This window comes from Rhipicephalus microplus, chromosome 6, assembly GCF_043290135.1.
Source record: "Rhipicephalus microplus isolate Deutch F79 chromosome 6, USDA_Rmic, whole genome shotgun sequence".
Lineage (NCBI taxonomy): Eukaryota > Metazoa > Arthropoda > Arachnida > Ixodida > Ixodidae > Rhipicephalus > Rhipicephalus microplus.
The window spans coordinates 201,318,163-201,340,303 of record NC_134705.1 but is presented as its reverse complement, the minus strand read 5'-3'; the positions used below and the strand labels follow the sequence as shown (position 1 = coordinate 201,340,303).

The 22,141-nt window shown below is 46.0% G+C and overlaps 1 protein-coding gene across 2 annotated transcripts; it reads left to right on the top strand.

The window, feature by feature from the left end:
• Positions 1 to 382: 382 nt before the first annotated feature.
• On the top strand, positions 383 to 20,902 carry LOC119168223 (aldo-keto reductase family 1 member A1). Of its 2 annotated transcripts, XM_075867603.1 has the most exons (8): positions 383 to 617; positions 1,663 to 1,905; positions 2,508 to 2,624; positions 12,469 to 12,587; positions 13,484 to 13,571; positions 14,890 to 14,973; positions 20,202 to 20,290; positions 20,800 to 20,902. In XM_075867603.1, exons 1-8 carry the CDS (start codon positions 462 to 464, stop codon positions 20,831 to 20,833), a joined length of 930 nt encoding a protein of 309 aa, XP_075723718.1. In that variant the 5' UTR covers positions 383 to 461; the 3' UTR covers positions 20,834 to 20,902. The 2 variants fall into 2 exon arrangements, with proteins under 2 accessions (XP_075723718.1, XP_075723717.1); XM_075867602.1 differs by lacking the exon at positions 1,663 to 1,905 and having other exon boundaries at positions 386 to 617.
• Positions 20,903 to 22,141: the final 1,239 nt, after the last annotated feature.

The following is a 22,141-nucleotide window of genomic DNA, read 5'->3' as shown; positions in this document are numbered from 1 at the left end:
AACACGCATCTGGAACTGGAAAAAAAGAAAAAAAACTGGCAGAAATAGAGAAGGTGAATCGACACGTGCCGTCAAAGACAAACTATCAAGCCCTTTATTTGAAAACAGACCGCACACTGACACATTTATTTCCTGCCCTAACAGCAAACTTCTCTAGCTATCATGTTGCCATCTCAACAATGTACCAAGATGCCATAATTTAGATAAATACGTTACACCAGCACAACATGCATTTGAGTGTTGCTGGCCTTTCTTGGCGCAATCCGCATGCGTTGTCCCGGAAGCTTGTCTGGGAAGATTTGTTTTATATGGAATGACTCCGCTGTCTTCAAGTGGCGACCTGACACCTGTTTAGCACCGGACTCGATGGTATCCTTCTGGCGTTTTTATATGCCCATCACCCGCCGTTATCACGTTCGTTAAGCCGTATCCCACGATGGTGCCTGCAGGGTGATTCGGCGATGGTCGAGAAGGTCGTTGAGTCGGCGGTGAGTGCCGGCTACCGGTTAATCGACACGTCGCACGCGGCCCGCAACGAGGCGGCCATCGGCAACGCCCTACGCCGCGTCATCGCAGCAGGGAAGGTCAGCCGTGAGGAACTGTTCATCGTCACCAAGGTACGGCTTGTTTACTGAGTGCCACGCGTCGTATGCACTGAAGCCGCTACGTGTCAATACGCGCGTCTGCTTATACCTCAAGGAGCGCAAATAAGCGCGTTGCGAACTCTTACGCCAACTAGCATAGATGTGCGTAAGTATTCCCTTAAGGGAAGGCTAGTGTTCGTTTCAGCGCCCCCTTCCATATTAAGTAAATGTATGGGGCAGACTTTGCACCGCCCCATTGGGTGACCCCTCCCACCTATGCCAGATGGTACCCAGTAGCCCATGTAACCAAACGAGAAATTTCCATTCCAAATACAGGTAGAGATCGCTTACTCTTCTCTCGGCAAAACCCATGATTGCAGTCTGGCCCTGTTACATCGTAGGGCAAAGACTCAGCCATTGGCTGATTTGAACATTCGTGTACGTGTGCTGCATAGTTACAGCGGTCGCCACAAGTACTACCACGTACCCAAGTCGCGTCAAGCCCCTTAACACCTCGCACTATAGCGGAATCCGCCTTCATCGATAGAGTTAATATACAGACTGGGTCTGTGTATTGACCGACTTCATGCCTTTATCCTTTTTGTGCGCCGCCCTCCGCGTTATGGTAGGGTTGTGGTGAGGGCCAGGGATAAAGGTTCTCATATAACGATGTTGTTTGTTGTGCAGCCTTTATGGTAAGGCAAGGATGCATGCGCCGTGGAATCGTGAAAAAAATACGTATAACACGCTATACAATTACGTTATCGAACTTGCCCGGGATCACACCAAAAGCCACAAACCAGGCGCACATTTCTCGCTCTCTTTATTGACCATAAATTACCGACTCGCTCAAGTATGTTCTTCTATAGCTTCTTCAATGAACCGACAAACTGTTTTAATTTGTTCGGCATCTCTCCTAATTCCGTAGCTGCAATCTTCATATATTTATGGTATTTATTTTCAAAAGGGCGGTAATCTCAGCAAAGAAATACTGTGTGTCCCCGCACAGCCAGCGCAAGTAAATCTTATAATGCGGATATATTCCTAACGGATGTCTGAAAACCTTGCTAATTCGAAGCTTCCGTGCGAGGGAAACCGACGCGACAAGGTTCACAAGTACCTGCGCTCGTCGCTGCGGAAGCTGCAGCTGCCGTTCGTCGACTTGTTCCTGATCCACTTCCCGGTGTACGAGCGCGCATTCAAGAAGAGGCACCGCCGCCGCCCGGTGGCCTCCGATGCGTCTCCCGAGAGTCCGATGTCGGAGGACGAGTCGGCGACGCTGCCTGCGGTCGACGAGACCGACATCCTCGACACGTGGAGGGTAAATCGCTCTATATAGTACCTAGAGAAAGGCAGCACTGCGAAGTTGGGAACACGAAAAAATAAAGACGAACTACACAGATGAAGCGTATCTAATTGAGCTTAATGAAATGAAAAGACAAAGAAAAAAAAGGGGGGGAGGGAGGTAACATACCAAGAAGAGGGCAGAGTTGGCCAACCGCACATGACCCTACAGGGGTGCTATGCAGTAAAACAGCTGCATTTATAACATTCAATATTTACGTTATCTCTGCTTCGTATACATATCAAAGAGAAGACAAGTACTCCAATCAAGTAGGTGTGTACAGTACTCTTTCCCGCGTAAGAGAATCGGCCCTTGCTTGCGGATGGACCTCATCGCTATATACCAACATCCCGAGCATCTTTCAAGGATGATAGATATAATTACTCCAGGACACGATGATGAGGCACGTCGGGGATCAACTTTGACAGGGCTTCTTCAACCAACACCCAAGTGCACGGGTGTTCTATAGCATTTCACTCTCGTCAGATGCAACACGCTCGACTTACCAAGCTACCACGAGTGAACAAAGTTGAACGAATAAATAATCAAATCCCTTGACATGCTGTTGCTCTTGGCAGGGCATGGAAAAGGCGGCCAACATGGGAATGACTCGTTCAATCGGCCTCTGCAACTTCAACAAGGAACAGGTGACCCGGATTCTCGCAATGGCAACGATAAAGCCGGCCGCTCTGCAGGTGAGCCTCTTCGCACGCTGCAGTGCTCCAAGCTTCGCAAGGCAAACGTTGTAGGCTATCTATAAATGAACTTCTTTACGCAGAAATTTGGGCTAGTTGATGATAGCTAATCTTGGACATTCTACCGACGCCAGCAGTTGCTGTTCTGCGTTTCAGTGCCATCTTACTGCAATTAAAAGGCCAGTTAAATAACCGCGCGATCCGAAATTTCTGAGTGAGAAACAAGTTGCGCACTTGTACGATATAAACATATGCTTCCGCAAGAATTTTGCGAATACGTGCAGTAACGTTGCAGTTATATGGTATACGTCTTTGCTGTTTTTAGATTCTCTCAGCATTGCCACCATTTCCGGAAGCGGAGTAGGCGTAGCCTTTTGTCCTGACCATGCCCGGTTCGGGTTGGAGGCCCGCGAACTCAGATTTGGGTGCACGTTAAAGAACCCCAGCTGGTGAAAGTTTCCGGAGCCCTCCACTACGGCGTCTCTCATAATCATATGGTGGTTTTGGGACGTTAAACCCCACATATCAATCAATCATGCCTGCTTCGGCAACGTAACGCGTCGTCAGCGTTAACTTCATGCATCGGCGCTCAAGCATCTGTCGTGTCAGAGCGGCGCGCTGAGGTAAACAAATATGGAACGGCGCATGCGCCTTTCCCCTAGTGGTGAAGCTGCGAGACACCTCCTGATTTGCTTTCGTCTTGGCGATAACGCTCGCTATTCTCGGGTCCAACAAAACGGCAGCGCAAAAGTGGGCAGCTTGCACTAGTGGCTGTGGTGTATCCCACTATAGGGTAGCAGAAACTGCGTCTTTTCCTTTCCTTCAAGAACGTTGCGTGATGGTGAGCATAAAGGAGGCTATGGGTGAGCCATTGTCGCCTGCTCGGTCTGCCTGCGGCAACAGTTGAAGACATTCTTTTTTAAGTGTGAATACATTTTATAAGCGACCCCAAACCATCCACCGACGTCGGCGGCGTCCGCAGTCTTCTCTCTATCTTTAAAAGAAAGAGGACTTGGCGGGCCGCAGCGCGACGCTCTACCGAATAAGCCACGTACGCGACGCTGATATCGGTGTCAGTAACGCGCCTTATACCCCTCCCCCTTCGCTCGCTCCTCCGCTCTCCTCGCTCGGTGCAGCTGCGCGCGCACCCCTTTCTCTCGCGCGCCCGCCTTCTCTCTCAGTCTCCCGTCGAGAGCGGGTCGTGAGGCGGAGAATTTATTTATTTTATTTATTTATTTATGAATACTGCAACCCTAACATAGGGTTTTAGCAGGGTGGATACACATTTGCTAAATTAACAAATCGGCAAACAAGTAAATATAAAACAGGTGAGGTATGCACACAAAAAGACAATGGTTTGCAATGAACAGTCATAAGGGCATATAATGAAATCAGCGCTATATTCAAGTTGGTCACGAGTGGGGAATTGCTACAGTGATAGAAATAAAAAGCAGGATCACATATCAGACACTCACTGCTGGAGCTGCGCAGCAAAAAGATTCAAGGAAGACTGGGAAACAACTTCATTACTAAGGTTATTCCATTCGATGATTGTCCTCGGAAAAAATGAATATTTGAACGTGTTATTACGGGTGGAGAATGGGGTTATTGTAAGGGAATGCCTCTGTCTTGTGGCATATCCCGTGGAGAAATTAAGTATGTGTGATAAGTCTAACTTATAATAACCTTTAACTAACTGAAAGAAAAATTTCAATCTTAATACTTTATTCCTTTGAGTAGGTGTTGAAAGATTGGCTTTTGATAATAAACGTGTTATTGAAGTGCGGCCGAAACTGTTATAAATAAATCTAACAGCTCTCTTTTGAATTTTTTCCATTTCGCTAATGTTTTTTCTGGTGTGAGGGTACCAGATTATGGAAGCATAATCTAAAGAAGGTTGAACAATTGCATTAAAAGCAATAAGGCGAACGGCGGGGGTTGAAAGCTTGAGAGCTCGTCTAAGATAAAATAGCTTGTAATTACACGAGCTTATTACAGTATTAATATGTCTTGTCCAGTTTAGGTCATTCGAAATCCAAAGACCAAGGTACTTGTAGTGTTGTACCTCCTGCAAAAAAACATTATTGGCTGAATATGCAAAATGAAGAGGGGTACGTTTGTGGGAAATTTTCATGAAAACAGTCTTTTTAAAATTAACTGACATCTGCCATTTATCACACCAACGAATGACCTTTTGAAATGCGTCGTTTAAATGAATTTGGTCGGTATGGTTTTCAACTTCCGAGTATAGAATGCAGTCATCCGCATATAACTTGACTTTCACAGGTATATCATGTGATATGTCATTTATAAACAACAAAAAGAAGAGCGGCCCAAGCACGGAGCCTTGGGGCACTCCCGAGTCAACCGGTACTGTACGAGAACAATGTTCATTGAAAGAGACGTATTGTTTTCGATTCAAAAGATAACCAGAAATCCAGTTTAGAAGCTGGGTATTTTTAAGAATTAAATCAAGTTTGAAGAGTAATTTATTGTGTGAGACCGTATCGAAAGCTTTAGCAAAATCCATAAAAATTGCATCTACCTGTTTTCCGGAATTTATAGATAGCGCAAAATCATGTACTGTTGTTACCAGCTGAGTACAAGTAGAAAATCCTTTCCTGAATCCGTGTTGTGAGTCTGACAAAATATTGTGCTTATCTAGGAAGTCTGAAATGTGCTTATGTATTATATGCTCAATGAGTTTACAGGAAGTTGAAATTAATGAGATCGGCCGATAGTTAGTAACAGAATGGGGATCTCCACTCTTATGTAAGGGCTTGACTTTAGCAGTTACCCAGTCATCCGGAACTTGACCATCTTTCAGAGATTTAGAAAAGAGAATTGTTAGGTACTTTGAAACCCATTGTGCGTAGCGCTTTAAGAACTCATTCGGTATTCCATCCGGACCTGAAGATTTCTTAACATCCAGTTTTAAAAGCAGATTAAGAACTCCCTCTTCACTTATGATGATATCCGGAAGGGGTGGGCTAGCCACATCAAATGTTTCCAGGACACCGTTATCCCTCGTAAAAACAGATTTAAAATGATCATTGAAAGCGTTAGAAATATCAAATGAATCACTAGTTTCAACACCATCAATTACAAAAACATCAGTAGTCACAGTATTAGGCGAAATTAAACTCCAGAACCTCTCGGGAGACGAAGACATGAGACTCGGAAGTTGTTGGCCATAATAGCGTTCCTTATCAGACACAACATTTGCTTTCACTTGAGAAGCAAGTTCAGAAATTTTTTGCTGGAGGATACCTACGTCTTTAGAGCACCGTCTTTGATTTTTTAAACGTTTGAGCCGTCTTCGCAACTGCAACGTTTCCCGAGAAATCCAGGGGTTCTTTCCTTTCGATTTTTTTACAATACGAGGAACAAATCTATCAATACACTCATTTATAAGGTCTTTGAAACGCTTCCACAGATAATGAATATCAGCAGTGCAACTCGAAAAAGAATCAAATTCAAATGCTAGTAAATCCAATATTGAGGTGTCATCAGCACGTGAAAAGTTTGGGAACGAGACCACCTTGCAATTTTTCTTTAAAACAACATTAGTAAGCGTAAGTATCACAGCCTGATGATCAGATATTCCAGGGAGAACAGAACAGCTAGCTTGGGCAGAGATTGAGCCACTAATGAAAAAAAGGTCTAGAATTGAACAAGAACTCGCGTGTATTCGAGTGCATTTGTCAACGATTTGCATCAAGTCAAAAGAAAACGCTATATCGATCATTCTTTCACCAATTTTATAGTTAGGTTGTTGCAAAGAGAAAGATGACCAACTAACATGAGGCAAATTAAAATCTCCAGCTAGAATAATCCGATCCTCAGGTTTCACATGGGCGGCGAGGTAGTTGTGTAGTTCATCCAGAACATCCATGGAGGAATTGGGTGGGCGATAAATAGCCCCAATAACGTACCTGGTCTTTCCGTAATATGCTTTGCAAAATATGCCCTCGACGTTACGTATGTCATGCATTTTTGTAATTTGCAATGACTGTCTAAACAGGATCGCCACTCCACCACCTCTACTCCCACGATCTTTACGGTACACACGGTAGCCCCGCGGAACAAATTCACTATCAAGTATGTTATCGTGCAACCATGTTTCGGTTAGGATAGCAATATGGGGACTATAGGCCAGGAGGGTTCCTTCTAATTCTGTGGTTTTGCTAATAACACTTCTACAGTTTAAATTTAGTATTTTCAGCGACGGTACACTGCACATATCCCGTCATTTTTCATTCTTCTTTAGCTTAACACGTGCATTTTTCGATTCATCCCAACTGAACAAGTTCCCATCCACACTCAGTCGATTGTAGAGTAGCTTAACTTTAGCACCGTTTTCTCTCTCTTTTTCGGAACTTTTCCACAGATTTCTGCGTGCCTCACGAACCCTGTATGAAAAATCTTCAGAAAAGGACAATACAGAGCCCTTTAACTTGTGCCTAACCTTCAAAACAGACATCTTCTCACGATAATCAATAAACTTTAGAATAACTGGTCTGTCTTTGTTTTCAACTATGCGTCCAAGCCTGTGGCATCTTTCAACAGTAATTGCCTTTATACCTAATGTATTTTCGAGGATTTCCTCGACATTATCTTGGAGCATCTGAGGTGTTTCCCTAGGGGATTCCTTTAGTCCATAAATGATTAGGTTATTTCTACGGCTCCGATTTTCAAAATCATCAACTTTACCTTCAAGGAATGCTAATTTTTGCTGCATTTGAGTCATAGTATCCTCAAGTTCTTTCACTTGTTGAGGCAATGCAGAAAATTTATTCATGTGACGCTCAATGGCATCCACTCGTTCTGTTAGCGTGCCAAATTTTTCAACTAAATCTTTCTGGTTGGCCTGTACGTTCTCAATAGCTGCTTTCATTGTTTTTTGGCCAGCGAGAAGCTGAGATAGCATTTCCTTTTCCGTAAGAGGACCAGGATTAGCTTCAACGTCACCGCAAACCAACAGATCAACAGGTATAGGTGTGACGCAAGCAAAAAGAAGTTTAAGACACAGTGGGCAAGGCAGCAGCAGCAGGAATCGGTTATCACTTCGATAACAGGGGGCAGGAAAGTACCTACTAACCTGTATTGCAAGGCAAAGCGGATTACTGAGCATGTTGCCTTCTCTGCTGCTGACAAGCCCACTGCCATGGTATGAGACTGCCCGTGGATTTAAAGGCTCCGAAGCGATCACGGGAACCGACGTCACTCGGCGTTGATCCCACGTGGACGCTAAGATGAGAAGGGGCGTTGTTTCCTCGATGCAGCAGCGATCGTCCACAGGTGATGATAACCAGGCTTCGCCAGGCCAGCCAGACGAGGTGACGTCATCATCCCGAGCCAGCCCCGGAAAGACGGTGCATACCGCAGGGCTTTCACCAAGAAGAATCGCCAAGACCTGTATTGCAAGGCAAAGCGGATTACTGAGCATGTTGCCTTCTCTGCTGCTGACAAGCCCACTGCCATGGTATGAGACTGCCCGTGGATTTAAAGGCTCCGAAGCGATCACGGGAACCGACGTCACTCGGCGTTGATCCCACGTGGACGCTAAGATGAGAAGGGGCGTTGTTTCCTCGATGCAGCAGCGATCGTCCACAGGTGATGATAACCAGGCTTCGCCAGGCCAGCCAGACGAGGTGACGTCATCATCCCGAGCCAGCCCCGGAAAGATGGTGCATACCGCAGGGCTTTCACCAAGAAGAATCGCCAAGACCTGTATTGCAAGGCAAAGCGGATTACTGAGCATGTTGCCTTCTCTGCTGCTGACAAGCCCACTGCCATGGTATGAGACTGCCCGTGGATTTAAAGGCTCCGAAGCGATCACGGGAACCGACGTCACTCGGCGTTGATCCCACGTGGACGCTAAGATGAGAAGGGGCGTTGTTTCCTCGATGCAGCAGCGATCGTCCACAGGTGATGATAACCAGGCTTCGCCAGGCCAGCCAGACGAGGTGACGTCATCATCCCGAGCCAGCCCCGGAAAGACGGTGCATACCGCAGGGCTTTCACCAAGAAGAATCGCCAAGACCTGTATTGCAAGGCAAAGCGGATTACTGAGCATGTTGCCTTCTCTGCTGCTGACAAGCCCACTGCCATGGTATGAGACTGCCCGTGGATTTAAAGGCTCCGAAGCGATCACGGGAACCGACGTCACTCGGCGTTGATCCCACGTGGACGCTAAGATGAGAAGGGGCGTTGTTTCCTCGATGCAGCAGCGATCGTCCACAGGTGATGATAACCAGGCTTCGCCAGGCCAGCCAGACGAGGTGACGTCATCATCCCGAGCCAGCCCCGGAAAGACGGTGCATACCGCAGGGCTTTCACCAAGAAGAATCGCCAAGACCTGTATTGCAAGGCAAAGCGGATTACTGAGCATGTTGCCTTCTCTGCTGCTGACAAGCCCACTGCCATGGTATGAGACTGCCCGTGGATTTAAAGGCTCCGAAGCGATCACGGGAACCGACGTCACTCGGCGTTGATCCCACGTGGACGCTAAGATGAGAAGGGGCGTTGTTTCCTCGATGCAGCAGCGATCGTCCACAGGTGATGATAACCAGGCTTCGCCAGGCCAGCCAGACGAGGTGACGTCATCATCCCGAGCCAGCCCCGGAAAGACGGTGCATACCGCAGGGCTTTCACCAAGAAGAATCGCCAAGACCTGTATTGCAAGGCAAAGCGGATTACTGAGCATGTTGCCTTCTCTGCTGCTGACAAGCCCAGAGAAAAGTTAAAATCCGTTGGCATTCGCCAGTGAGTTAACGTAAACTCCCCCGTGTGATCAAATTGCGATTCCCAGGAACCATTACACCATAAAGGCACCATAGTGTGATTAATAAATATAATAGTGCGAATTAATAAATACCCTCATAGCATCACCCCGTGTATTCGCACTTAACCATGTTCACCCTCGGGGAAATGCTTGGGAGTTTTCCCGCGTGCTCGAAGGCGCAAGCCCTCCGAGCCTTCCTCGGGTGCTTCTGCGGAGCTCGCTGCCTTATAGAAGAACGCTTTCGCTTCGTGCACTGACAAGACTTTCTCTCGCCATGACTTTCGCTTTTTTCTTCTCTCTTCTCTACTTCCTATCATGTTTACTTCCCCCTTTTCATCCCTAAAGGCGCTGAGCCTTGGCTCCGCAATGGGAGGCAGAAAACAGCGTCGTTTTTATTTCTTTCTCGTTCATTAACCTCTCTCTTTCTCTGGAACCATCGGCCGAGCTATATGGTTTGACATAGCTAAGTTTGCTAAGTTTAGCTATGTGATGCTAATTTTTTTACCAATGTTACCATGCATGGCTAGATTTAGCGAGACATGTAATATGATTACCCGTTGTGTGGTGTCGTCACATTAGTCGAGTGATTAACTGCTATGTGGTATTTGCCGGCAATATGTCACGTGACTAGCTGTTGTGTTTGAATAAACTTTGTAGCTGGGCGAGTTGGTTGATACGTCAAGGTAAAACCGGTACCTGCAGAAAGGACCAGGACACAGTAAGAACGTACACACTCAATGCGTGGGTTATGGCGAAACATGTCACGTGTGTAGCTACTTCGCGATGTTGCGTGATTTTAGAGACGTGACTAAGTTTTACACGATTTTTAGTCACGTGACCAGGTGGTGCGTGATTGACATGACCGTAGTTGTCGTTGTCCCGTGGACGTACGCGCGGGGCACAGTGGTCCAAAAAAAGCATAGACTGTCTTGACGGGTAAAAACGTGTTTATATTCAACCGGAGGTGGCAGCCGAACCACAGAACACCTGGCCGAACTCCGTGGGAAGCGAGTCGAGTAAAGTAAAAAGTTGGGCGAGTTGGTGCTGGTTCATGATGATAAGGGGCGCGAAAAAAACGACACACAACAGAGAAGAAGTACACGGGACGACGCGCTACTAGCAACTGGAATATTTTATTCAGGAAACACCATTTTATACCTCAGTGACATCAAAATTTAACCCAACGAATCGACCAAAAACTAAAACTACGTGCTCAGCATGCCTATAAGTAACGTTGCAGATAGGCTATCTCCCCTTCCTGCAGACTGATAGAGGGGTGGCTGATGCAATCATGCCCCTCCCTCTGGATAAAGAGGGCTTCTATAATCTCCCTCTCCGCTGAGCCCCTGTGCCTGTAGATTACAGTTGTCTGCTCAAATACCGGCTTACAGTTACCCTGATCGCATCCTCTGCAATGCATCGCCAGATGCGTGAACGGCCTTCCTATTAAAGAGCTGCTGTGCTCTCGCAACCGCACGTTGAGGCATCTACCAGTTTGCCCTATGTATGCCTTGCCGCACGACAGTGGTATTCTATATACAACACCACGTGCGCAAGGAACGAACTGTCTTACGTGCTTAATGGCACATCCTCTTTTTTCACACTGCTTTGGCCTACCTGTCTTCTTACCAACCGCTGAGCAGATGCGGCCCACCTTGTTTTCTGCGGAGAACACAAGATCCACCCCATACCTCGAAGCCACTCTCTTAAGGCCGTGCGAAAGCCAGTGGATATACGGGATTTTTGACACTCTTTTTCTTCCCTGTGGGACATTCGTGTCTAGGCCTGTCCCAGGCCGTTGCTTAATGGACTTTTTTATTTTTTCGCAAGCAGCAGCTAAGACACTATCAGGAAACGCCGCGTCTCTTAGTCTTTCTACCTGCGCGAAAGTCTTTCTACCTGGGCTCAGCGGAGAGGGAGATTATAGAAGCCCTCTTTATCCAGAGGGAGGGGCCTGATTGCATCAGCCACCCCTCTATCAGTCTGCAGGAAGGGGAGATAGCCTATCTGCAACGTTACTTATAGGCATGCTGAGCACGTAGTTTTAGTTTTTGGTCGATTCGTTGGGTTAAATTTTGATGTCACTGAGGTATAAAATGGTGTTTCCTGAATAAAATATTCCAGTTGCTAGTAGCGCGTCGTCCCGTGTACTTCTTCTCTGTTGTGTGTCGTTTTTTTCGCGCCCCTTATCATCATGAAGCGAGTCGAGACTTGCTTAGTGGGGGAGAGGGGGAGAAGTCAAACGGACGCCTGCACATACGGGCTGTTCGGGGCTCGCCCGGAAACAACGTTGTGCGTGGACGTGGGGACAGAACAGTGGTGTTACGCGATGTTATTGCGATAGCAGTTATATGAACACTCTCGGCTGGATTTCGCCGTTGGCGTCGATGTCATGCACCGTATATGTATTTAGTCAGGCGAGCAGTGACGTGATACGTAATTCTAGTCACGTGACAAGTTAGGTGACATTACGGGATTTTCGTCTCTTGAGTGTAGCGTGCTACTGCTAGTCATGGCACTTGACTAATTATGCGATGTTACGTAATTTGACTAACCCCTATATGTTACTTCACAAGTTGTTACGCGATGTTAAGTGATCTTGACTAGCCCGTCATAGTTTTTGTATTCCGCGCCGTACAAATTCGCGCACGTGTTAAGGAAGCGAACAAGAAGTTCAAAAGCACGAAGCAAGCGCGTACCGGTTCATGTAGATGATAATTACTATTCGCATTACCCGGCACAATGAGAGGTCCGTTTATAAAAAGGAAAATGCGGACTGCGTGGCCAAAACTGCGTATCCGCGTGGGCAATGCGCTGTAGTGCAGAGAATTAATCGACGACGTCGGTGCTACGTAATGCTGCCATAGGTACATCACTGCGTGGACAAAAAGGACCCGTCATGCGCACAAGAGGCAGGGTCTGCGTGGCACGCAGCGCTGTGATATTGGCATAGTGTAATCGCAGCGACCTTCTGCAGAAATTAAAGATGGTGCTTGGTAGTTGAAGAAAAGTACGGGGCCTGCTTTCTATTCTTCTTTCATGGTGAGTAACATGCAGGTCGAGTGCCACGCGTACCTCAACCAGGACGAGCTGCTGCAGTTCTGCAAGGAGAATAGTATCCGCCTCACAGCATATGCGCCACTGGGTAGCCCCGTCGGAAGCAGAGCAGTTTCCAAGTGAGTTGAGGAAAGACTTTTTAAAGACAAAAACTTTTTTTTTTCGGAGTACACCAAGACATCGCTGATGTCACTTCCGTCACTGATGTGACGTTGCTAAAATGTACACTAACGGATACTGAAGAAAAAAAAATTTTGCTGCAGGAATCGAGCTTACGTTATCTCGATCCGCGACAGTAGGTGCCGGGTAAATTCCGACAGATTCCATCCACCATGGGAATCGATAGTAATAACCTGACAATGGCTGCTCATTATTTGGCTTTCTTTTTGGGCGCACTGACGTCAGGGCGATAGTGTGTGATGCGAGCACACCACGCACGTCGGCTACACATTGGCGGCTTGCAGACATTTATGCTGGTGCATAGCACACCAAAGAAAACGATACCTTAATTCGAACCATTCCTATACGTTGTTGTGCAGTGGCAGTGCGACGTCAGGGTATTCTCTGCAATGTCCAGCTCCCGGAGCGTGACACCGGTGAGGGTAGCTATGCATGCTTCGTGTCATTCTCATGGAGCCGATGGTGCACTGGGGAAATTTTGTAAGATTGTCACAGGAACTGTACGCCCTATTGCTCGACTTGAGCATCTGGTGTATATAGTTAAGCGTGGGTAAGATATTGTATTTTGATGCCCAGCTCTCCTGGCAGTTTCTGTCGACATCTAGTGGTTTCTGGCAGTACACACTGCCTGCACATGTTCACGTGCTTCTGGGCCTGTGAACGACAGAGGCGGCATGGGGAACAGGGTAAACGCATCTGATGAAGCTTCGCCACACTGTTGGCATCTACTGGTGTAGTCCAGATCAGTGCCATGCTGTCTGTAGATAGAGGGATTTGTAATGAACCCAATAATTGCAAACACGGCTTGGGAAACTATGCTTTCGCGTTGTCGCAGGCCTCATGAATACCACAGCCATTCCGACCTCCTTCAAGACGCCGTGATTAAGAAAATTGCAGAGATCTACAAGAAGACGCCAGCACAGGTAAGGTCGAAGCGTCTTGCTACGAGACATTGCCTTAGCCGCAGCTAAATATCCCAAAAAAGAATATGTGTAGTTCGTATGTTTCAGCTAAATTAAAAAATAACTACTGGCTTGTCAACCAACACAGTATACGAAATAGTGACCACTTATCTGTGTGCTTCGCTGTGATTGTCGTCGAAAGACGATAATCTTCTCTTTGGAGGGGCTGCGTAAGACATGGACGCCATTTGGCAGTAACGTCGGGAAACGATAGCTGGTGTAGAACGCCGAGCCGCTGGTAGGTGGCAGCACCGTATCGCCTTAGCGAAGCGTAGGAAGCACCCGATTTCTTCCTGCATAGCGTCGCATTGTCAGCGCAGCGTGAGAAACATGTATGGCCTTTAGAATTACCTAATGCTTACGTATTGATGTTGCGCCTCAGATATGCGTAATATTTGCTTTTTGATCGACAATATTCACAAGTATGAAAATCAGCCACCGCATCAAGATGACTCGGCAAATTTGTTGGGGTGGCTAGATCAGTGAGTCGTGTGGTAGACAGACCAAAATTTCTGTGTTGAAGTATCCCAAGAAAGACTACGGTCTTTAAAAGAAAAAAAAAACTGTGAATAACGCGCTGATATTTAAGGTGAACTAACCTTATGTTTTCATTTGTTAATTAGGACGACACGACATTCTTCGTTAGCAAGTTACGTGAATGCCCTCGACTTTACATCTTTTCTCAGCTTTTTATTCCGTGTGGAATATTACCGATGCGAAACGAAGAAATAGTTTTGATTTTTTCAATACTTTGTCTTTAGGGACAGCAGAAGCGCGGTAGCGGCCGCACAGGCGGCGATGGAGGCTGCGCAAAACGAGATGTGTTGACATACGCCATGGACCGCTGCACCCTCGGCTAATTCGGCACTTGGGGTCGCGTCCTCGTAAATACTGCTAGTTTTGTGCAACAGTGACTTGCACACTCTAAGCCATAACTGATAAAAATGGGACTGTAGTTTTTTTGGGACTAAATCGGTGGCCACACATTTGGAAACATTTTAAGACTAATTGCAGTGGTTAAATTATCATTGCCTCTAGCACTCACTCCGAAGTTAGTTAAAATGATGGTCTCCCAAAGTGATTAGAAAACATCCAATTGAATCGAAGTATACAATAGCTAGAGCACGCACGTGCAAACGTAAACGTAAAAATATACTTGCCACAATGACTGGCCTCGAAACCGCCGAGCTGGTGGAAGGGTGGCCTGCATCAATGTACGGGCCAATTAACGTGCTCGGCCACCCTGTAATACCGTATACAGGCGTTGTTATCGCTGCAGATCCTGATCCGGTGGCTAGTACAGCGTGGTATCGTGGCCTTACCCCGGGCCACCTGCCCCGATCACATCCAAGAAAACATCCAGGTTAGTACACCTCATCGCCCGTCGGCCCTTGTTTAATCCTCTCTTAGCTAAATAAAATGAAGGTAATATGTAAGAGAAAGGAAACAGGGAATTATGGCGACAGCTGATGCCTGGTACGATGCCATAGCCGTATTTGGACGACATCTGCATTCAACTCGCTCATGAAGGTTGTTGTTTTGGTACCCTGCGGCGGTGAGTTGTTTTTTTCTTTACGACTTAATTTTTTTCTTTTTATTTCATAACTACGGCGCTTCAATTGGAAATATCGCATCTCATGCTTTCCTTGATAAGAGGGAGCGTTGGAAAGTGTCGTCATACGTGTGCTTCGCGACCCACTTACGGTCCGAGCAAAAGTGAATATTCACGTCTTGCAGTGCTCACTGAAGTTCAAATGTTGTACAAGAACAAATGCAGATGTACGAGATCTTGCAACTAGCGCTTGGTGGAGAGTACGTGCTCTTTAATGACTGATTAAATTAACAGCAATGCTAGACGAGCCGAGAGGGACAACAGTCAATATAACGCCATACGAAAAATTTACAAGGTGTTTCAGCGCGCGAACAAAGGAAAAAAGGGACAGGGTAGACAGAAAGAGCGCTGCTTCCAACTAACTTTATTTCGCAGAGTGGCAAGAATTTATACGTCTAAAAAAGAAGATTACAGAGCATGAAGGTAAAAATCAAGCCCGATCTACACACCAGTAACAGCACGTGTGACAGGTACTCTAATGCCTCAAAGCCCAGCCAGGTAATCACGTTCAGCCTGGGATAAAGCAACCGATGAAGTGCTTACGCATTTATCTCCTAGCACGTGTATTTTTTCTGCTTCGATAATTTCTCGGGTAAGTTGCTCCCTGTGCCTTGCCAATATAGAGCACTGATCAAAGAGGGGGGTGCACCCACAATCTCGGCAATGAATGCCAAGATGCCCTTGTACCACATTGTGCACATTGTTTCGGTGTTCTCGCAGGCGGTCGTTTATGCACCTGCCGGTTTGGCCTACATAGACGCACCCACACGTCAGTGGAATTAAGTATACGACTCCCGCTGCGCATGGGACGTAGCATGTCCTGTGCGCGACAGAGCACGCGGCAGAAGTTGCGCGAGGTGTATTTACCCGTTTGCAAAGCTTCTGCAATTTTTCTGGTGCTGAAAAAACAAGAACGTTGGCGTCTCGAGCAATCTTTTTTAGCCTGTGTGAGACGTCGTGCACGTACGGTAGTACGACAGGCCGGCTCTCTCTGACGCTGTCCCGCTTATCTGGTTTGTTGCCTCGCTTCACGACAGTGACCAGCTTTTCCGCCACTGAAACGAGAACGTGTGCGGGGTAACCGGCTTTGCTGAGGCGCTCCACTTGTAGAGCAAAAGCTGCGGTGTACCATGTGGGGGCAAGACTTGTTTAAGGCGTTGGCAAGGCAGAGGTTAGCAATGCCCCGCTTGACCAATTTTGAGTGCGCTGAGCCGAAAGGCAGAAGTGGCTTGCCGCTTCTTGGTTCATACATCCAGCAAACATGTCGGGTTTTTAGCAAAAGCTTCAAATCTAGAAATTTCGGGTTGTTATCAGTGGGTGATTCATACGTTAAAACTAATGGTTTCAGGCACTCTCGGAAAACAGTCAACACGTCAGAGGAAATGGTGTGAAAATTCTGACTGTCACATTTCAACAACATTAAATAATCATCAACAAAACGGCAGACTTTAAAAACCACATAGTCATCAAGTTTGTTTGACAAGACACGATCCTGATGTGCTAGAAATATGTCACTGAGAATGGGTGCCAAGCATGAACCAATACATACTCCACTTTTTTGTAAGTAGTTTTTGTCATCCCATGATACAAAAGTGGCCTTCAAATAGAAGCTGAGTAACTCTAATAAGCTGCTGTTATGAATTCCAGTGCGCGTTTGGAACGCTGATGATCCGAAGTTGTCTACGGATTCCTCTACACATTTTAGTAGTTGATCATGCGGCAAAGAGAAATACAAGTCCTTAATATCCACAGACATTGCCTGGAGTCCTGTGTTAGTTCGCCCAATAATGTCAATAACAGCGTCAGAGTTTTTGACCAAAAAAGGGTCGCCTATTGTTAAATTTTTTAGCTTTTCTTGCAAGAAAAGTGCTACCGACTTTTGCCAGGTCCCCCTTTCTGTTACAATGACCCGCAAAGGGCAGTCAATTTTGTGCGTTTTCGCAGAAAAAAACAAGTCAAGGCTAAGCTTTTTGCAGCTATCTATTGCCTTTGAAAGCTTCTGAAGCCCCAGATCTCCGGCAAGAGTTTTCGCACGCTTCTTAAGCTTATTCAGACAAATTTTATAACTCTCGTTGAAAAGAGACTGCATTGCCTGTATGGCCTTCACCTTAAACATTGATCGAGGAAGAACCGCAAAACCACCCTCCTTGTCAGCCTGCAGAAGTGACAAGGAATGTGCCTTGAGGTACGTGACAGTGCGTCCTGTATTGACAACTTTGTTCGAGGACTTACATTTCGATAGCACCTGCACGCCTTAGGCAACACATCTATCACATTCAGAGTCAGGAGCACGACGAGCGACTTGCCTGACACAACACAGCGCTATTTCTGTCTACCCTGTCCCTTTTTTCCTTTGTTCGCGCGCTGAAACACCTTGCAAATATGACTACGCACCAACTAGCCCAAGCTTCCACTCTTGTGAAAAATTTACTATTCAAGGACGGCCTCCCAAGTTCTGGAGATGTCGACTCGTGTTCTTAGTGGTATTTTGTTGGGCAGCATTTACGGTACCTAGACGAAAGTATTGCGAATGTTGGAAAAAACTGGGAACAATTGATTATGCGAGCTGACAGACAGTATAGGGAATGTTATCAAAATAATTGTAATGCAATTGTGAAGAATGAAAAGTGGACGAAAAGATAACTTGACGTGGGCAGGGACCGAAGCGCGACCTTGGGATAACGCTTCCGACGCTCTACCAACTGAGTTATCACGGCGGCTATCTCCCCGTTCACATATGAGGTATACCGTTGTACATTTTAACGTGGGAACGTCAGTAAGCGCCGCATGTTGCCATTGAGGCGAGTGTGGGACACTCATTATTTGCTTGTTGGCGTCACGTAGCACGTGATCTTATTATGGACTGGCAGCTTGCTGACCAATAATTTCTCGCATACCACCTGAAGGCATCAAGTCTGCCAGAACGAGACCCTCGCTATGAGTCCGATGGAATAAAGGGTAAATTTAAGGGCTCTTTTTCTTTGTTAGATGCAATAATAATGCGAACTGACAGTTAAGTGGTTAAGACTGGCAGTTAATTAAGTGGTATATAGTCCAATTCACCGGGGGCCCAGCTGCTAATGTGTACTGTTACGGAATGACCCATGGTCACTTCGGTAGCTTGTCGTGGGGTCAACGGACTGGGCAGGGGTTATCCAGGCAGTGGAAAGGCAAAGGGCAGCCAGTAGGAAACAAGAGTTTAATTTACAGACTGTGTACAAAACATGTGGACGAGGGAGCAGCCGACGCCAGATGCGCCTGTGGCGGCTGCATTTCCGATGGAGGCGGAAATGGTGTAGGCCCGTGTACTCAGATTTGGGTGCACGTTAAAGAACCCCAGGTGGTCGAAATTTCCGGAGCCCTCCACTACGGCGTCTCTCATAATCATATGGTGGTTTTGGGACGTTAAACCCCACAAATCAATCAATCATCGACGCCAGATGCGCCGGTCTTTTATGAGCGCCGAGACGCCCGAGGAGGAGGGCGCAGCTCCGCTTTGACGCGCGTATCTCCGAGGGACGCGTCCGGCTTCTATGGCGGACGCACCCTGTGTCCGTGCGAGGGACTCCAGCACGCTTGTAACAGTACCGACTGGGACCTACTTGCAACGGGTCCCGTGCATACACCGGAAATTTGGTCACCACGGGAAATCCTGCCATAAACCACTTCACCTGGTCCCAGCAATTTCCAGTTGCCAGTGGGTCTCAGCTGGAACTATTCTTGAGCCAGTCGGCATCTGGTGCCCATTAGGAACTATCGGTTAGTGGCCCGTAGCAGGTCCCAGTGAAAGCGCTGCCAGATGGGACTAATTTTTTTCCCGTACAGCCGAATCATCTTGGCCCTAAAACTAAATGCAATTTATTATAAATTTTGTAGCTTGCACTTTGGTCGTCAATCCTTTTGAATGCTTCCTTGGAAAGGCGGCATAAGCTAGGAGATTTCGTAGATCTCGTGCGTACGCAACCATCTGGAAGCAACATTTAAATTGTTATCGAAACTGAAGTGACTATTTTGCTCATGCAATACTACCGGAAATTAAGTTTTACCACCATCCAACAAATATTGGCGTATTCTTAGTCGGAAAATCGGGCAGTGGGCCCTTATGCAACCGATGTCGCTCTTCACCACAATTACGGATAGTTTCTGTAAGCTGAAACTCTGGCTCTGAATACAGGTGGGTCAAGACTCGGTAGACGAAGATACCGTCGCGAGAGATTTTTTTGTGGTGAACCTCTTATAAGTCGGGCCGTACTTACTGGTGCCGTTCAATATGCGATTGTAGTTTTTAACAAATCTTTCTACCACAAATTCAGCAAGACGTGTGTGAATAAACATTGCTCATCTGCATTTGTATACATTGGGGAAATTCCCATATAATCGACAGTATTATTTACAGTCCCGCAGTGCAATTATATGCACAAATTATCACACAATTTTAAATTCTCATCGCCTTGTGAATTCTCATTGAATTTTAATTACAAACATTATCTTTAGAAATCGTTCCCTGATCTATTCCTATTTTTAGGAAGTCGAGCTTATTTCAGTGAAAAAAAGAAAAAAAAGAGCATTGACCAAAGCCGAAGCTCCTTTACATTTAATCTAATTCATACGCGTGCACAGGCAACAGGTTTGGGGATATTCATTCGCAGAATAAATATGGGCCCTTTTACGCTCTTCTTGTTCGTCGAACTGAGCTACATTTCGGCACGAGTCGTTAAGCGTGGTGTTCAAAACACGATTATTGAATGGCTGCAAAAGAAATAGGAGAAACTTCGCAGCACAAACAAATACAATAAATTAAACTACGATATTTGCACCCATCGTGGCTTCGTCTCGAGTCGGCTGCATCTACGTATCTCTCTATAAGCGAACGCAGCGCTAAGATGGTACGAAGCCAGGCACCAAAGCGGGACACACATCTGTCTTGTCTTAAAGGCCACGGGGACGTGACCTTAATAGCGAACCCATTTGTGTTGCAGGTGTTCGACTTTGAGCTGGCGGAGGCTGACCTCGAAACAGTAACTGGACTCAACAGAAATATGCGTCTGTTCACGTACAACATTTACGGGTACGCACTGCCGTAATGCATGTTACGTGTTTCTTTGAGACAGCGCCGCAAGAAAGAATCCGTCTTGCACGCCCTGCGTTTTGACAACATTCGGCCGAGGAAGTCTATACCGGCGGCCTTTGTGCCCCTCGAGAGAGCACTTACTTGCGCACTATTTTATTCGGGCATCAAATGACGAATTTTCAATTTCAATTAAATATAATATTGGGTGCTAATAAAAATTAAGTGTGGCTCCAGCCAAGACCATACGAAATATTCGAGTTTCACGTGGCTTAACTATTACGTTACTTAAGCTTAAATGAGAATGAGCCAGGCTGGGATATATAGCTATAGGAAACCACCAGCTCCACCGTGACGCAGCCTTGCGCCTCTATAGTGCAAGCTGCCATCATTTTTTTCTCAAGCGAGAAATGCGAATTACATATGCCAAAATTATTTTTTTCCAATATTTGTAGGGTAGAATTACATGATTACGGATGTGGTCTTAACGAGTAAACGTTTTCTCGCAGGTTGCCAAGCAAAGCTGAGTACCCGTTTAAGTGAGTTCGCAAGAAGTCACCTCTACATCGTTAATTTTCAGCCGAATTTTACTCTGATTAAAAGAAGTTCGACAATACCCATTTATGGGCGAGTCAGTTTCTAGTTTAATGGACAGTAATTGTAAGAACAAAGGGCCACACAAAATAACAAATGAGTGTATTGGACGAAATACCAGTCTCATAAATGCCGAAGTGAAGAATGGTATATAGCTACAGGAATTCTGACGCAAGACCCCCAAAAGAGTGCACCGCCAAGCATAAAGATACGTTTGTCCCACGTGAATAAGGTGTGTAGTCCACTTGTCACAGTAAATATGTCGGTCAGACAGCAAGGCGCCTCAGTGAACGTCTTCAAGAACGCAGGCACAATGTGGATAGGGTCACTGGTGGGCACTTGGGAATTCATGGTCGGGATTGTGGGTGCCAGCCTATTTTCAATCACGCACGTGTGCTCGCAAGAAACAAAAACAAAACAGCGAGCGATACAATAGAAGCATAGGAAATCTTGAAACGTGATAAAACGTGCATCGGTACGTATAGTTTCGCTTGCTCTTTTGAGCAAGGAAAGCGACTTTTTTTATCGCCAAAGCATATGTGATATCGATTATTGGTTGCTGTTCCCTTGACTGCATTTGTTGTATCGCAAAACGGAGAGGCGTACTAGTTGGTACTAATCCATAATGGCACTAGCCAGCCAATACGCGAGCGTTTTTTTTTTTTGCGATATTTTCACGCCATTATGCATCTTAGTACAGCTCGCCTGGTCGTTCTTTTTCCTTTTCCCGTGAGAAGGACGTATATAATAATAATAATAATAATAATAATAATAATAATAATAATAATAATAATAATAATAATAATAATAATAATAATAATAATAATAATAATAATAATGATAATAATAATGATAATAATAATGATAATAATAATGATAATAATAATGATAATAATAATGATAATAATAATAATAATAATAATAATAATAATAATAATAATAGGGGTTAAACATCCCAAAACCATGGTATGAGTATAAGGGACGTCGAAGTGAAGGGGCTGCGGTATTTTCGACCATATGGCATCTAACGTACACTGATACACGGGCCTCTACGATTTCGCCTCCTTCGAAGTGCGACCGCCGTGGCTGGGTTCGAACCCGCGACCTTCCGGTCAGCAGCCGAGCGCCCAAGCCACTGCTGCACCGAGGCGGACAAGCGCGTATACATTGCATGCTGTTGCAGGAAAATGAAATCCAGTTGTAAGTTCAGCGTTTTCTGTGTCTCCTCTTTGTTCGTCTTTGTTGCCTGCGCCGTGA